This window comes from Mesoplodon bidens, assembly GCF_964165515.1.
Source record: "Mesoplodon bidens genome assembly, chromosome: 15".
NCBI classification, from domain to species: Eukaryota; Metazoa; Chordata; class Mammalia; order Artiodactyla; family Ziphiidae; genus Mesoplodon; species Mesoplodon bidens.
Window position 1 is genome coordinate 43,079,911 of NC_138171.1, and position 16,777 is coordinate 43,096,687.

Here is a 16,777-nt window from a genome sequence, read left to right on the forward strand (position 1 = left end):
TGAGGGCTGTATTTGCTTAAATGTGGGAAAGGCTTATTAATCTGTTGTTAAATAGTTAGAGGCATGTGTATCTCAAAAGGCAGCAGAAACTTTTTTTTTTTTTTTTTGCGGTACACGGGCCTATCACTGTTGTGGCCTCTCCCGTTGCGGAGCACAGGCTCTGGACGCGCAGGCTCAGCGGCCATGGCTCACGGGCCCAGCCGCTCCGCGGCATGTGGGATCTTCCCGGACCGCGGCACGAACCCGTGTCCCCTGCATCGGCAGGCGGACTCTCAACCACTGCGCCACCAGGGAAGCCCAGCAGAAACTATTTTTAAATAGTTTTGTGGAACATATTTTTAATGGAATACTATCAAATTTTTAAAGGGGGGAGGGGCAGCTCTACATGAACTGAAATGAACAGATCTCCAAAAGATAATGTTAAATGAGAATAGTAAAGTGGCAAAACATGTGGTATGCTACCTTTGCACTTCATTATAGATATATATTCTCCTAGGATGTATATAAATCTCTTTCTAGAATAAAGATAGATATAGATATATATATATACAGATATACATATCCTGGGATAGATAGATAGATACAGTATATATAGGAAGAGAATTATTTTAAGGGATTGGGTCATGTGATTGTGGAGGCTTGGTGGGTCCAAAATCTGATGGGGGAGGCTGGCAGGCTGGAGGCTCAGGAAAGAATTGCAGTTCAAGTTCAAAGGCAGTCTGCTGATGAACCAGGAAGAGCCGGTGTTGCAGTGAAGTCCAAAGACAGACGGCTGTCAGAATTCCCTCGTGCTTGAGGGAAACTTTTGTTCTATTCAAGCCTTCAACTGATTGGATGAGGTCCACCCACATTATGGAGGGTAATCTGCTTTACTCCAAGTCCACTGATTTGAACGTAGATCTCATCCAAAAACACCCTTACAGAAACATCCAGAATAATGTTTGACCAAATATTTGGGCACTGTGGCCTAACCAAGTTGACACATACAATTAGCTGTCATAACTCGACCCCCTGTCAACTTGGCACCCATATGCATCTCCTTATATCAAACTTAATCTCCATACTCAGTCTCTTTACCTGGTGGGGTGACCCAAACTTTCACTCACGAAAGGTCTGGGCCGTTAGTAATCCTGCTTGGATTGGCTTGTTGCAGTTTCCCACTGACTTTAATCACAGGCCATGGTAATACTAAGATGCTCCAAGTGGTCTCCTGTCCATATACTGGACAGATTGTTTAACAGGTCTTGACTGTGAGCACCCCTTTTCCAGGCACTGACTGTTCCAAGCACTGGGATATAGGTGTGAACAACAGAGGCAAAATCTATGCCCTCGAGGGGCTTATTTGAAAGAAAATAGAGACATAACAAACAAGACAACTACTATTGGTGATAAAGGCTATAAAGAAATAGGGTGACGTGGTAGATGGTAAGGGGAGGGAGTATGCTTTAGATGACATGGTCAGAGAAGGTCCCACTGAGTATGTAACATTTGAGCTGGAACATAAAATATGAAAAGGAGCCAGCCATAAATGAGAAGGGCAGGGGGAAGGGCATCCCAGGCAGAGGAAATGTCAATCACAAAAAGCTGAGGCAGGAACTGAAAGAAGGCCAGGGTGGAGGATGGGAAACAAGGAGTAGGGTGGTGTGTTGGGGCTGGATGGGTTGGCAGGAACCAGATCAAACATGGTAAGCCTTTCCAATTTCATTTTAAAAGCAAAGGGTTTGAACTTATTTACAAAACAGAAATAGAGTCACAGATGTAGAAAACAAACTTATGGTTACCATGGGGGAAGGGATAAATTGAGAGATTGGGACTGACATATACACACTACTATATATAAAATAGATAACTAATAAGGACCTAATGTATAGCACAGGGAACTCTACTCAATACTCTGTAATGACCTATATGGGAGAAGAATTTTTAAGAGTGGATATATGTATATGTATGACTAATTCACTTTGCTGTACACCTGAAACTAACACATTATAAATCAACTATACTCCAATAAAAATTAAAAAAAGAAAAAAGCAAAGGGTTTTAAGTCAGCATAGTGCAGGATCTAATCAACCGTTTCAAAAGACTATTCTGGAGAATAGGTTAGTCAGAGTAATTGAGAGCCAAATTAAGCCAGGAGGCCTTTGTAGTAACTCAGGATGAAAGATGATGGTGAGTCAAACAAGTGAATCTGTGAAAACTCGATACATCTTGAAGATGTATTCAAGTACTTGGTGATGGATTGCAAGGAGAAGGGGAAGGTGAAGGAGGGGAGTGAAAGGTGATGCAGGTTTTTGTTGACTGGATGCATGGTGGTGCCATTTCCTGAGAGGGAGGAGGTGGAATGAGGATGTTTGGGGTGGGAGGGGAGATCAAGAATTCCATCTGGATGTATTAAGTTTGAGATGGCTAACAGATATTGAAGTAGCAATCTTTGGCAGGTTATTGGGTGTATACTTCGAGGCTGAGGCAAGAAGCCTGGACAGGAGTATACATCTGGGGAGTCATCAGCATATGTAGATGATGTGCCAGGTGTTGACTGCCTTTTAGCCCCATATTCATCCTTCGCTGCCTCTGCAAAAATTGGGTTGGGACTTATGAGTATTTTTTGCCTTTGCCGACTAACATGATATGATTCTTTGTTAGCAGAGGGCATTGGTGAGACACTGCAAGGAGGGAGATGTTTCCTTTCTGGTTCGGGTGTGCTCGCTCACAGCTCAGCTTCTCCAGCGCCCAGCTCCTGCCATGCAGGGTCGTCAGCAGCACAGAGGCCCGCAGCTTTCCCCGGCACTCCCCTGGGGTGGTTTCACCGTGGAAGGCCTCCGGCAAGACACCGCCCAAGGGACGGATTTTTCCAGTATCCCAGAGGGTGGGTTTCCAGCAAGTTCCCCCATGACTTCTCTACCGTTCGGTGAGCCATGGTCATGCCTTCTCCAAAAAAGGTCTGGGTATCAGCTCTGGGGGGAGAGGGGTCCTCGCCCTTGGACGCTCTATCTCTGCCCTAGTGGCTGCTTCTTAAATCTGCTATTCCTACTCCTTATTAGCCAATCCCTCATTACTCCAATCTTCTTATAATTAATAGCTATTTATATTAAAGATATAAATTATTCAAATTACCGTGTGTTTTTTTTCCTCCTGACTAATGCTAATGACTCCAAGTGCAAGTCAGGCATGGAGACAGACGTAAGGTCCCAAGGAGTCTCTGTGTTACTTTCCATTTTGAACGGAGGGGGATGTAAAGGCACATGGTTGGCAAGAGGGTGAGCAGGAGTTCAGTTTCCTCTTCTGGCACGCCAGTCAGCCGCTGTAAGAGAAGACTGTCCCTTTCTGTGTCCGCTCTGGGAAGCTCTGGGTTTTGGCTGGCCTCCACTGCACATGGGCACCTACCTGCAGCTTGCAGCGGCTTCTCTGTCAGCTACAACCAGAGCTGCCATTCCTCTGCTGGCCTCTTGGGATCTTGCACATGTAATGCAGCATCTTCTGAAGCCAAAGTGTTTGAAAAACCTGACCTGCCCTCATTGTGTGGAACAAGTTGCCAGTTTCACCATGACCACTCCAGGCGGCTGCACGGACAGACAGACACTCACATGGTGCCTCTGGACTTTGAATCTGTTTATTACTAGGTTGGCCAAAAAGTTCGTTCGGGTTTTTGTACCATCTTATGGAAAAATCCGAACGAACTTTTTGGCCAACCCAATGTATTCCAACTCTCATACCTATAAGGATTGCTGGCCTCAGTCAATCCCAGCATCATGGAGATGTAGGAACAAGGAGCAGAGGCTGCCCATGCTGGTGCCTCCCTGGGACCCCTACTGAGGTACTGGAGTATGTCTTGGAGGTGTAGGGCCAGGATAGGAGAAAAGATGTACAGGGCTTTCAGCTACTGGAACCCTGGGTCTTCAGTAAGGGATCAGGTGAACCCACTTCCTAAAAGATAGAATGGTCAAGTAAGGAAGTTGAGGGTCATGAACAAATGGCCAGTACTGCCTATAAACCCCAGAAATCTGGGGGCACAGGTGAGTATGCCTACTGGGACAGAGACCAGGTGAGGGTAACTGCAGAGGAACCTCCAGGGGGCCCGTCTCTGTTTAACTTCAAGTCAGGGCGGAAGTTCAGCCGCATGTCTCAGGGAAGAGCCTGTTTGATTTAGTATGGCATCCCCAAACATACCATGTTTTAAGCAGAAATCAATGCATATTTTCTGGCAGCGTGGAGGGCGGAGGAGGGAGGAGAGTAAGTCTCTGAACAAGAAAGGCACGGCATCCAGGTTCTAATTCTTGACTTTAATGCCAGGTGAGGGTACTGAGGCTCCATGCACCAAAGCGCTCACAGACAGGAAATGAACGAACACAGGCAGTGTTATATTGTGTACACAAAGCCCACACTGTACAGAAGGAAGACGACCGACCCCGTGACCTCCCACTCCCAGAGGCAACTGCCTATCCCTCCTCCCCGTCTCTGTTCCCACCTCCTCTGACCCTCTGCCAGCCCACCCTTCCTCCAATTGATGTATGTATACATGTATGCTTCTTCCAGAATTCCAAAAAGTGCCTCTCCCACCCCAGTTCCCAACACTCTGGCTTCTGATGAATAAAGCCTCCCTCTTTTAAGGATCACGAGGCAGGCGCCACCTTCATGAAAGAGCCCCAGCAAAATGGTACCCAAGAAAGCTTAATCACTTGTAGCACAATCAAATACAGACAGAAGGTATGATATCTGAAATTCTAACTGGGATCAAAATGATCAGTGTGAGTGGTTTTTGTTTTGTTGTTGTTATTTGCCTTAACCATTTCAGGATCCAGCTTAGACCAAGATCACACAGTGAGGCTCACCCCACTCTATGGCTTGCAGATATCAATTTCCTAATCCTCCAATGAGCAACCCAGAACAGGAAGATTATATCACCTGAGCAGCCTGAGGCACAAGGCTCAGACAGCTCCCAGAATATCCCAAGCCCCAGTGAGAAAGAACAGAAATTTTCAGAGCACAGTCGACTGCTTTCCATGTGATAAGTACTGGACAGCCTGGTGAATTCACCAGAGGTAGAATAAGGATGGTGACGATTCCTCTATGTCTTCTATTTAGAGCGTTACCCAAAGAATTCCCCCACCTGGGATGGTGTGCTGGGTTTCACTGTGGTTTTGTTTCAATCTTTTCAAACTTAGTTGCAGTTAAGTTTTTCATTCTTACTGAATTGCAGATAGCATTGCACCATGCGGTCCTATTTCCTATAACTTTCACCTTCCCAACAAGTGAGTGGATCACCTGGGAGAAAAGGTACCCGAAGTCAAACATAAGGGAAGCTCCAAAGGCAGGCCCCTTGGTTTGACCCAAGGACGTTACACACAAGAATTCCATGAAGACAGACTTCCTTTCAATCTGGGAGAAGCAGCCGTCCTTTGGAGCCCTCCTACCTTACCCAATGCTTCTTATGCTCTGGGCTTGGCCGCTGACAGGTGAAAAGGGACCCAACCAGGAGAAGTCACTTCCTCAGAGATGACCTTTATTTGTAGGCAATCACCACAAACTCTCTACATCCAAGAGCGCTTCGCAGCCTGGCCTTGGCTTCTCAACAGACAATGGCCAAACAGGGCCACCGAATTCTTTTACTCCATTTAGAAGGAGCTCTAAGCTGGCTGCCGGTGTCCCTGCTCTGCCTGGGCTATTGGCCACAGCCCTGTCCCCCAACGACAGCACAGAATACCTCCGCGAGGACAACACGGGGGCAGAGGAACGGAGGGGCTCCAGCAAGAGGCGCAGGGACAGCGTTCCTATCCAGCGTCCCTGAAGCCCCAAGCAAGTCTTCAGGGCCTGATTTTGAGCTGACTTGAGCTTGTGTGAACCAGTCCCTCCCTGTCTTATGTTTATGGACCCTCAATAACCGAGTGCTGTGATGCTCTGGGCCGGGGAGGGCAAGAGAAGGGGCCGAGGTTGGATCACTGCGGGCACTGGGCTTACCCATCTGCTCTCTCCTCACACTGGCTCCCTCCTGAAGAGCCTGCCTCAGTGTCTGTCAAAAAACGAACCTGTATTAGCGTTCAGTCTATTTGCCGATCTGGGCAACTTAAATGAAAGACCCTTCTCTGAGGACAAGGCAAGAACCGTGCTGTCGGGTAAGGTCTAAGCAGGGACACCAGCTCCAGAAAAGTGACAAGCCGTTTGCGGATGAGAACAAGGAGAGAACATGTTATCTTGGAACCTGAACCTGAACCACTGACTGGACCGTCCCCTTAGATGTCAGCCTAGACGCCTGCTCCACGCACATAAGAATACAGTGTAAGAGTGGGGGACCATGCCCTGGAATCTTCCCATACAGGGGCCAAGGGGTCACTGCCCCGTGAAGGAATTCAGCCAAGGTCCCAGGGCTTGGCCTTCTCTTCCTCAGCTCCCCCACTACCCTCCTCGCCAACCTGGTCTTGTAAGACTGAGACCGATGAGGCTGACAGAAAAAAAATCTCCCTACAACACCACCCAGGAGCAGTCAAGTTCAATCACGATTACAGGGAGAAGCCCTGCACGCAGCAAGGGAATGTCCCCTTTCCAGTGACCAGTGCTGCACAGCATTTCCTCCAGGGGGCACAGGCCCACATCCCGACTGGCTGCCCCAGGCTGCAGACAGCGCGAGAGGGAAATGCAGTGGAACAGAAGCTGGTGGATCTTTTTCTCTCTGAATTGTGCAGAGGCAAACATAACAGAGGTCTGCTGCTGTCTTCCCACAGCTCTTGCGATAGCTGCGCCTCTCCTCCGGCCCTCTCTTTCCTTCCCCAAGACAGACAATCTCTGAGAAGGAGAACGTTGGCAGGAAAAAGCAACAGGGGTTCCCATCCAAGGAGGTTCACCACAAATTGGATCCTAACATGGAACAGCAGCCAAGGGTGTATTCTGCGCCTCTAGAAAGGATGTTACACCTCAAAGATAACACAAGATCTAGGCATCTTGCCTGCTTGACTTAGGGAATCTTCAAAAGGAGTCCCTGAAATGTGCATTCCAGCCCCGTGAGAAGATAACCCTTCAAGCAAGGAAGGTTAGTGGAAGGTAGGAGAAGCCAAGACCCTGAGGCAGGGCTGTAAACATTGTGCTTTTCTAAGGCCAACCTGGTGCATGGCTTTGGCAACTATGGTTACATCTCCAAAAGGTGGTGAAGAATGTGTTTTGGGAGGAAAAGAGTCTTTCCACATCCTAAAACAAAGCGTGGGGCTACTGTTGAGGGAAGAGGGAGAGAAAATGTTCCTTCTTCAGCCAGGGGCTCTGGGGGGCTCCTTGGGTTAAGCCCCCATCATGTTCCACGTTCATACCGATACACTGAGCATAAGGAAGGGACTCTTGAACAGGGTGGAGGAGGGGTTATGCCTACGTGAGTTTGGTAACGTGGCTCTAAAAAGGGCAGAAACTCTCTTGCAAGGTCAAGAAAGTGACAAAACCTCTCTGGACTTCCTGGTCAAGCCCTCGCTAGCCGGACCCCATCAGCCTCAGGCAGAGACTACCGTGCCTCGAGGAAAGGCCAGGTGAGCACAGGCACCAAGTCCCCGTGGGCCACCAGCCCTGAACCTGGCCCCGAGGTACAGCCAAGGAGACTGGGGCTGCACCTCCGTCCGCCTGGAGTTGTGCCTCAGGACCCGTCCTCACCTCAGCAGGTTCTGGGGCAGCGAGCAGCCCTTCCAGGGACCTTGCTCCCAGAGCCGACAAGGGGAACGGACACCCTCCCTGACAGGACTCTGCTCCCTGCCAGGGCTACTCACCACCACGTGATCTTGAACTCATAGATGGGGCGCTTGCAGTAGTAGTGGTTGATGAGGTGCTTGTCACACACCCCGATGCACTGGTGGTCCACGGTGAGGCCCTGGGCTGAGAGGTCCGTGACCAGGCAGTGCAGCAGGTCATAAACGTCAGCCACGGCCTCCCAGGGCCCGAAAGACACATCCACTTCACAGTGGTGCTCAAAGAGCTGCCCGTCACTCTCGCTCCGTTCAAAGCGCAGGGAGCTGAGAAGCGGACACTCGTAGGGGGTGATGGGCATCTCCTCCTTGAAGACACAGACCTTGAGCTTGGCAAAGCGGGCCTTCCGCTGGACGGCGCGCAGCCGGGCAATCTCCACAATCCGCTCCAAATGGTCTGCAGGGGTGAACACGTCACCCATCAGTGGGACGGGGGTGGGGAGGGGGGGCGGGGCACAGAGAGAGCCCCAGTGACGGTGGACCCAAGAGGGAAGAGACAGATCCCAGGGGAAGGGACTCTGGGCCCATGAAGGGCACAAACTTAAACAGGAATCGTGGTACTGCACGGCAAAAGGAAACAAAGGGGATGGGATGAGTACCACCCTTCTGAAATGCGATTTGATGACGTTGCAGGCAAGGTGGTCCCTATTTCATCTGAATCTTCCTGCGGGACTGGGAGGGCAGCAGGAAGGGAAGCAGGATCCTCTCCCATCTTGAGTAGGGCAGGTGTCTTGGCGAGCCATGACCCACTTGCTCTGGTGGAGACCTCAGCACTGACAGATGCCTCGCTACCCTCCCTCCTCACACCCCGACTGCCCGCACAGTGAACCCCTCACCTTTGTAATAGGGCATGAGTCCCAGAAACGCCTGGCGCACTTTCTCCCCCTTCAGTGGCTGCATGTTCTCCAGCTGCTCCAGGAGGGGCCCGATGGCATAGTACTGGGCCTCTTTGTACACAGCCCGCACGCGCTCCCGGGGCGGCAGGTCCCCCGAGCGCAGGAAATTCAGCACATCTCTGAGCAAGAAGGAAAGAGGGTTGGTGAGAAGGAGTTAATGGATCCGGACAGTGCCACCCAGTGGTTAGAGCACAGGATCTGGACCCAGATGGCCAGCTGTGTAACCCTGGGTAAGTGAACTTAACCTCTCTGTGCCCTTCCTCCTCTGTAAAATGGGGGAAAATAAGAAAAGTACCCCATAATGTTATGAGGGGATTAAATAAGTTAATACATAAAGTGCTTAGAAAATACCTGGCACAGAGCAAGCCCTCACTAAGTGTTAGGAGTTGTTATTGTATCATTATTATTATAATTATTAAGTATATATAGGAAAAATGGGAAGATATGATATCTAGCCCCTTAATTATATTTTGAATTGAGGTACAGATAATAGCCAATAAAGGTACACATCTTAATGGTACAGGTCAATTACTTTTTCACGTATGAATATACCCACACAACCACCACGTACCATCAAGATACAGAACATGTCCATCTAATTAAAGTTTCCCTGTGCCTCTTCCCAGCCAATCACTACAGAGGCAACCACTCTAACTTCTAATTCTATCAACAAAGATTAGTTTTGCCTCTTCTTGAAATGCACGTAAGTGGAATCACACAGTATGTTCTCTTTTGTGCCTGGCTTCTTCCCCTCAACCTAGTGTTTTTGAGATTGATTCCCTACGTCATCATGTGTAGCAGAAGTTTCCTTCCTTTTATTGCTAAGTAGCATACCGTTGTATGGATACACTATAAACTATTTACCCATTCTCCCATTGATGGACATTTGAACTGTTTCCAGTTGGGGTCTCATAAGAGTAAAGCTGTGATAAACATTCCCTGTAAACTTCTTGTGGACTCAGGCACCGATTCCTCTTGGGTAAACATCAGGAGGAGAACTGTTCGGTCATAAGTGCCTGTTTGACAAAGTGGTTGTAGCATTTTATTCCCACCAGCCACGTGGAAGAGTTCTGCACTCCCCACAGATCCTTGCCATCAGTATCATCCTGTAGCTATACAGAGAAGAGGAATGCCTAACCCTGACACCTGAACAAACTGGCTTCAGGCGGGAACAAAAAATCACATACTGCACCTTCTTAAAAAAACAATTCAGTTCTTTTAATTCTCTCTTCAGATTCTTTAGGGCTGAAAGTAATCAGACCCATCACTGGTAGGTGTGGGAAGGGCTTTTCTGTGAGGATGTATCAGTAAACCCCAAGACCAAGCTGTTACCTCAATAGTGAGTCTATGACCATGAAGCAACACCAGCCAACACTCACCAAGTATTAATCTGTGTCAGTCACTGTTCAGGAGTTATCCCATTTAATCCTTCCAACGACATGGGGTAAGTGCTTTCTTACGTCCGTTTTATAAATGAGGAAAAAGTGGGGCTCAGAGAGCTTAAGGAACACCCTTGCTAAAGGAGCCACAGCGGGGCTTCCCTGGTGGCGCAGTGGTTGAGGGTCCGCCTGCCAATGCAGGGGACACGGGTTCGTGCCCCGGTCCGGGAAGATCCCGCATGCCGCGGAGCGGCTGGGCCCGTGAGCCATGGCCGCTGAGCCTGTGCGTCCGGAGCCTGTGCTCCACAACGGGAGAGGCCACAACAGTGAGAGGCCCGCGTACCGCAAAAAAAAAACAAGGAGCCACAGCTAGCCAGAGGCCAGATGCAGACACGGGTGAATCCAAATCCACACCCACAGTGGTCCAGACTCCAGTCCAAGGCACTGTGCACTGATCACAATGGGAAAGTGCCCCAGGTGGAGGCCCAGGCCCAGCCTCGTGAGCTCACCCGCAGAGAAATGCCCTAAACCCCTATTTTATTTTATCTGAATCTTTCAACAGCTTCATAGGCTGCTGATGAATCTTAGGCCACTGGAGTCCAGCAGCCTGAGGATAAACACCACAATACCCTGCTTGCTGCCACGGCCTTGCCTGGCCCTGCCACTCTCCAGCTGTGGCCACCTGGGTATGGGCGCATCAGCCTAGGGCCAAACCGGGTTCCCCCTCCCCGTCACTCCTTCCAAAATCAGTCCTCTAGGATCGTAAGCAAATCTTGGTGAGTCCTGAAAAACATAACCCCGGGCAAGGCCCAGTGAAGAGCGCTGTGGGAGCTGCCAGCCGGGGCCAAGCACTTTCCTCTCCCAAACAGCCTGCAAACAAAAATCTTTTTATAGCTCTGCAGAGCGATGTGACACTTTTGTTTTCTCAGCACTGGAGGCAGCTGACCGCCCAGTGGGGAAACCCAGATGCTTCAGAGCAAATTATTTGACGAGGCTCCTTTCTGAGGATGAAAATGACCCTTCTCCCAGTGTGGGCAATCCTACTTGGAGGCCGGCACAGAGACGTAGTGGTTGGAGGGTCTCCTTTTGTTCAAGGTCAAAAACCATGTTAGTTCTCCAGTCATCTCCAAAGTTAGACGGATGGGGCAAAGAGTTTCAGCCACATACTCTGAAAGGACCTGGCCAGGGGTCACACCAAGACTCTTTATTTAATCCACATGACAGGCCTGCAAGGCAGCTATAATTACTTCTCATTTCACAAACAAGGAAACCGAAACATAAAGTCTTTAAATTGTTTATCTGTACGGTTGTCAGAAGTCCTCTCTTGGGAAGGGCTATCTTTTTTTTGAGATTGTGTTGTTCCATGTTTTACTGTTAAAATGACAGTAACAATTGAAAGTGGGGTTTTTTGTGTGTTTCTGTTGTTTCATTTTTGGGGGGTTTTTTTTTGGCTGCACGGTGCGGCACGCAGGATCTTAGTTCCCCCACCAGGAATTGAACGTGTGCCCTCTGCAGTGGAAGCATGGAGTATTAACCACTGAACCGCCAGGGAAGTCCCTGAAGGTGGTTTTTTTTTTAAAGACTTGGCAAAATTACAGGATGGTAACCCTATGTTGGCCCTTCCCTCACCTTTTTTTGTCCTATTTATTTGTTTTAAACTATTGAAAGAAGTTTGGGAACCAATGCCACACCCCATGTTTCTCCCTAACAGCGATGCCGAGCCCCAGAATCTGGATCTGAGGGTCTTCTCCCAGAAGCTGTGTTGGAACTCCCCTGCCTCTCGGTGCGGTCACACCTATTCCACAGGGATGACAACTTCCCAGTATTAATTTGCATAGCAGAGAATCAGTTTCATCACATCCAGCCAATGTGTGTTACCTGGGATTTCTCCGGCTGTCCTTGCCTCCTCTGGGAAAGAAACTAAGAATTCTGATCCAATTCAATATGCACATTTATTAAATTCCACCAGCAGGTTATCTCCTCTTCTAGGTGTTATGGAAGACATTAAAGTCCCATGCCCAAGCCTGGGCCGCTCACTTGCTAGGACCCTGCAGTTGACGGCAGAGGGAGGAACGTACCCGAAGTGCGCACCATCCCGATCAATGAAGTAGCGGCCCTCGGCATCCGTGGGGATGTAGTGCCGCCCGCTGAACATGGCCGCCAGCATGGTGTCCTCGTAGCGCCGCAGGGTGGACAGGCGTGTGGTGAAGTGAGCCCCTCCGATGTTAAGGGGGACAACCTCAGGGAACTGGGGAGGAATCACCAGCACTTTCAGCCCCACAGTGGGGAGGCAAGCCGGGGCTGCCCCGTCTGCCGCCTTCCTGGGTCTGATGAGCGCCACCCGAGGCCGAAACCCAGGCATCTTTCTGACCGCTTCTCTCTCCTCCCTTCCCCTGCAATTGTCAATTACCAAGTCCTCCCCATCCTCCCACAGCTCTTAAATCAGGTCTCTCCACCGCAGTCCTACAATCTCTGCTCTAGAGTTCAAAGCCTTTACTGTCCTCCTTCCACTTCGTGAACTCTCCACCTTTGTGCCCTTGATCATGCTGTCTTCTCCGTCCCCAGTGCTCCTGCTACCCTCCCTCTGTCCATCCAGCAAATGCAATGGCCCCATCTGGCAGTGTGCGCTGTTCACTGCACAAGGGCACCTGCGTGAGCGGGGTCTGCCAGCCCAGCTGTGCACCCTTTTGCTAATTCACACCAAGGCGCCATATTGGTTAGCAGCATCCACTCATTCTAAGAGCTTCTATTCAAGGTCCCCTATTCCATGAGCATTTCTGCTCTGTTGTCCTTTGCCTGCCCCAAGATAGGGTTAACTGAACACTCCCACCATTGTGCCTTCACTGTATCCACATTCTCCTGTATAATAGAGCTCTGCACAACGGGCGCTTTGTGCTATTGGTGGTTATTATTGCCCAAGTTTCCCGAGGGCAGGAACATCATCTTGTTCACCTATCCTGAGGCCACCCAGAGCAGGGCCCACAGATGTTTGTTGAATAATGTCAGGCATCCACTCCTCATCCTCTGTACCTCTCCACTTCTCTCCTTAATCTGTGCAGGGAGATTAGTGCCCAGTCCAGCTACGGTTCTGGAGGCAAGGGCAGGGAACGATGGTACCTGCATTTGCCCTGAGAAGCTCTAGGGTCTCCCTAAAATGCTCAGGACCTTTATTTATTTTTTTAAATCTCTTTCACTGTTTGTGGTTTTGAAAGAAATGAGGCCAGTTCTCCCTAGTTTTCCCACAAACCTCCTCCAGATTAACTAAAATTTTATCCCAGTGCATACTTTTCAATATTACGACATCTCTCTGGCTCTGTGAAAGTCTAGTGTATTTATCTAGACAGTCCTTCTTCCCGACTTTCAAATCCTTTGTGAAATAAAGTAGGATACAAATACATTACATCGAAGTTGCCCAGTGTCTTGTGCAGTGCCTGGCTCATAGTAAAGCCCCCAAAATGCACTGAATGGATGAATGAAACCGACAGGCACTTACAGTTCTGTGAATGTAGGTGCTGTTACTCTTCTGCACCCAGAGGATGGGAAATGCCTTCTGCTTATTCTATAGCTAGTTCCTCTAAAACTATTTTATGTGCATACCAAGGACCCCAATATTATTTGGAGATAATAATACTTTACATTACTCACATGGAGCCATGTAATTTGTGAAAGAGCTGGCACTGGAGTGCTGGCCTATAGTCTCTGGGTCCTGTGCTTTTTTCCACAAGCCACACCGTCTCCCCAGTGACAGTGCACCAAAAATGGCACCCTGGGCCTCCAACGGTTCCTTTTTTTTTTTTTTCCAATTACAAAGAGTCCTTCTGGAGCTTTGCCCATTTTCACAACTGCCCCACGATGTTTAGAGTACTGGCTCGTAACCCAAGAGGACACTACAGTTTCCCGAGAGCCTCACCCAGCCCCATCGTGCCCCTCTGGGTCTCAGTCCCTTCACCTAGGACTCCACAGGTCATGTCTGCCACTACCTTAGCCCCTACCTCCTAGCCTGTCTTCACTGCCCAGCAGAGCCCCACCTTCCCTCCTTTCCCTTCTCTTGAGGGTCATTTCAGGTGTGCGTATGATAGTGTCACATGCATTAAGTAAGACCAGTGGAAGCCACTGTGCATCACAGCACAGCAGCTAGGAGGGAAAGCCATGGAGTTGTCAGGTGAGTGAGGCCACATCTATTAACTGGCCTGCGTCTTATCTGCACACAGCCCCTAACCCCACTCTCTGGGCAGCTGGAGACTGGGTTTGGGTAACCACTGAGGCCTCCCCTTGGATTCTCTAGGAGACACTATCATCTCTTGGGGCTCCAAGGGCCCCTTCCCACGGCCTACCCTCCCTCCTCCAGTAGGTAAGGTGGGACATAGGGATGGGAGTACCAACCCTGCAGGCAGTGAATGCTGGAAGGAGGGGGATGGGAGGGCCAGGTGCCGCCTGGGGCAGACACACCTGGTGCATTTCGGGGGGCGGGGTCGGGGGGTGGGTGGGAGCGGGGTGGGCAGGGGAGCACGGCTCCTCTGCCGCCGCCCTCGGCCCGACCCCCACCCCTGCCTCAGCGCTGCAGCGTTGCTCACATCCCAAGGTCAGCTCTGCCTGGCACCGGCTCCTCGCCCCGCGCCCCTTCCCGCGCCCCCGCACGCCCTCGGTCCAGGTACCTCCTGCGGCAGGAGAGGCAGTGCGTGCCCCGCCTGCGTGGCTGTCGGGGTGGCCGGCTCCAGAAAGTCGTCTTCGGCGTCGGAGCTGGACATGGCACCGTCCGGGCGACGGCTGTCTGGCTCCCGCCCCGTGACTACCACCATCCCTCTGGCTCTGGGCAGTGGGCGCGGTTTCAGGCGGGCGGGAGGGCGGCGGCCCGGGCACTAGCACCCAGCAGCGCCTGGCATGACGCGGCGCGGCCGACGGGCGGGGCCGGAGGGGCGGAGAGCGCAGCGCGCGCGGGCCGGAAGGCCGTCGCTCCCTCAGTGCCGACGGTCTCGCCGACCACCCTGACGACCGCAGGGCGACCGGCCTGACCCGGTCGCCTCCCGCTATTGGCCGAACCCCCGCTGGCCTCCTCCCCTGATTGGCAGGAACCTCGCCCAGTCGCAGAGCAGGCAGCGCTTTCAGCCAGCGTCTAAGTGGCCACCGGGAGCCGGACCTGCTGGCCTGACCTGCTCTGATTGGCCCTCTGGCCAGCAGGCGCACCCTCTCCACCCGCTAACACTGGCTCGGCGCGCTGGGTGCGCGCGAGGCCACCTCCTCTAAGCCAGGCCTTCTTATAGGCTTGGGGAGTGGCTCCCGCGTCCAGGTCAACACCTAGAAACCTGAGACGAGAGAGGGCTCGTGACTTAATCGTTCATTCGTTTCCAGGGCAACGGGTCCTGGGCATCCCTGGGCGTCGAAGGCCAGGGAAATCTGGGAGGACCAGGTCGCCTCAATGGAGAGCCTGAGCATCCTTTCCTGAAGGATTGTGAGAGAGGACGGCTGAGGTCACTGGGGTTGTAGGAGAGGAAGGGCAGCACTGCGACAGGGGCTGGCTCTCCTCTAACCACAAGGGTAAAACCTGGGTCTCCAGTCTTTCCTGATTGAATCAAGCAGCAGTCCGAAAAAGAAAACTCAAAATAGGGGCAGTTGAGTTCAATTAAGAATGACAGTGACTCTCCACCCTCTTATGTGTCAGTTCTTCTGCTGGGCACCTGGAGACACAGATGAAAACAGGCCCTGTCCAAAGAAGCTCCCAGGCTGCTGAGGCAGAGTCCAGCCTGGTCCAACACATCTGTCTGCAGCCTTGGATGCTGTGTTCCCTGGTATGACAGGGTCAGCTCAGAGACTCTCCGAGGGGGTCAAGGTTTTAGCTCTTCAAACCATTTTTACACCCAGTTCCTCATTTGAATCTCACATTGTTGTGACAGAAAAGGAAACTGAGGCCTAGAAGATTAGAACAGCTTCAGAGAGGTCAGCCGTGAGCAAGAGGCACAGCACTTCCTCTTTGGACCAATCACACTCCCAGCTGTAGGAGTCTCCTAGGTCAGTGTTTTCTCCAAATATACTTGCATCAAAAGCACTGAAGGGAGAACTTGTTAAAATACAGATTCCCAGCCCTACCTCCAGAGAATCTGATTTAGTCCATCTGGGATGAAGCCCTTGAATTTTCATTCCTAACAAACTCCCAGGTAATTCTTTTTTAAAAAAAAAAAATTTATTTATTTGGTTGTGCCAGGTCTTAGTTGCGGCAGGCGGGCGCCTTAGTTGTAGCATGCAAACTCGTAGTTGCGGCATGCGTGTGGAATCTAGTTCCCTGACCAGGTATCCAACCTGGGCTCCCTGCATTGGGAGCACGGCGTCTTATCCACTGCACCACCAGGGAAGTCCCACTCTAGGTAATTCTGATGCTGCAAGTCCTTGAATCACATTTTGAATGGCATTGCCCTAAAGAAGGCCCCCTGAGGCCATCTCTTAGCTATCACTACCTGCCCCAGCCTTTCTCAACAATATCTATAACAAAATTTCCCCTTTCCATCCTTCGGATGTTTCAGCTGTAATAGAAACTACAATCAAAAGTGGCTTAAATAGGGCTTCCCTGGTGGCGCAGTGGTTGAGAGTCCACCTGCCGATGCAGGGGACACGGGTTCGTGCCCCGGTCTGGGAAGATCCCACATGCCGTGGAGCGGCTGGGCCCGTGAGCCATGGCTGATGAGCCTGCGCGTCCGGAGCCTGTGCTTTGCAACGGGAGAGGCCACAACAATGAGAGGCCCACATACCGCAAAAAAAAAAAAAAAAAAAAAAAAAAGTGGCTTAAATAATAGGAGAA

General features: G+C 50.8%; 1 protein-coding gene across 2 annotated transcripts; it reads right to left on the reverse strand.

Moving 5' to 3' along the window:
* Positions 1-4,265: 4,265 nt before the first annotated feature.
* On the reverse strand, positions 4,266-14,985 carry KCTD7 (potassium channel tetramerization domain containing 7). Of its 2 annotated transcripts, XM_081255924.1 has the most exons (5): positions 14,643-14,985; positions 12,066-12,235; positions 8,549-8,727; positions 7,737-8,109; positions 4,266-6,007 (listed from the first exon to the last, which is right to left on the reverse strand). In XM_081255924.1, coding segments are annotated over exons 1-5 (867 nt in total). In that variant the 5' UTR covers positions 14,787-14,985; the 3' UTR covers positions 4,266-6,006. The 2 variants fall into 2 exon arrangements, with proteins under 2 accessions (XP_081112050.1, XP_081112049.1); XM_081255923.1 differs by having other exon boundaries at positions 4,266-8,109.
* Positions 14,986-16,777: the final 1,792 nt, after the last annotated feature.

Bases quoted from the DNA above. Each gene is read 5' to 3' on its own strand.
- KCTD7 (XM_081255923.1), bottom strand. From the start codon at position 14,786: ATGGTGGTAGTCACGGGGCGGGAGCCAGACAGCCGTCGCCCGGACGGT. The intron at 12,236-14,642 runs GTACCTGGACCG...ATTCCTCCCCAG, and splicing joins TGCCTCTCCTGCCGCAGGAG to TTCCCTGAGGTTGTCCCCCT. The intron at 8,110-8,548 runs GTGAGGGGTTCA...TCACCCCTGCAG, and splicing joins ACTCATGCCCTATTACAAAG to ACCATTTGGAGCGGATTGTG.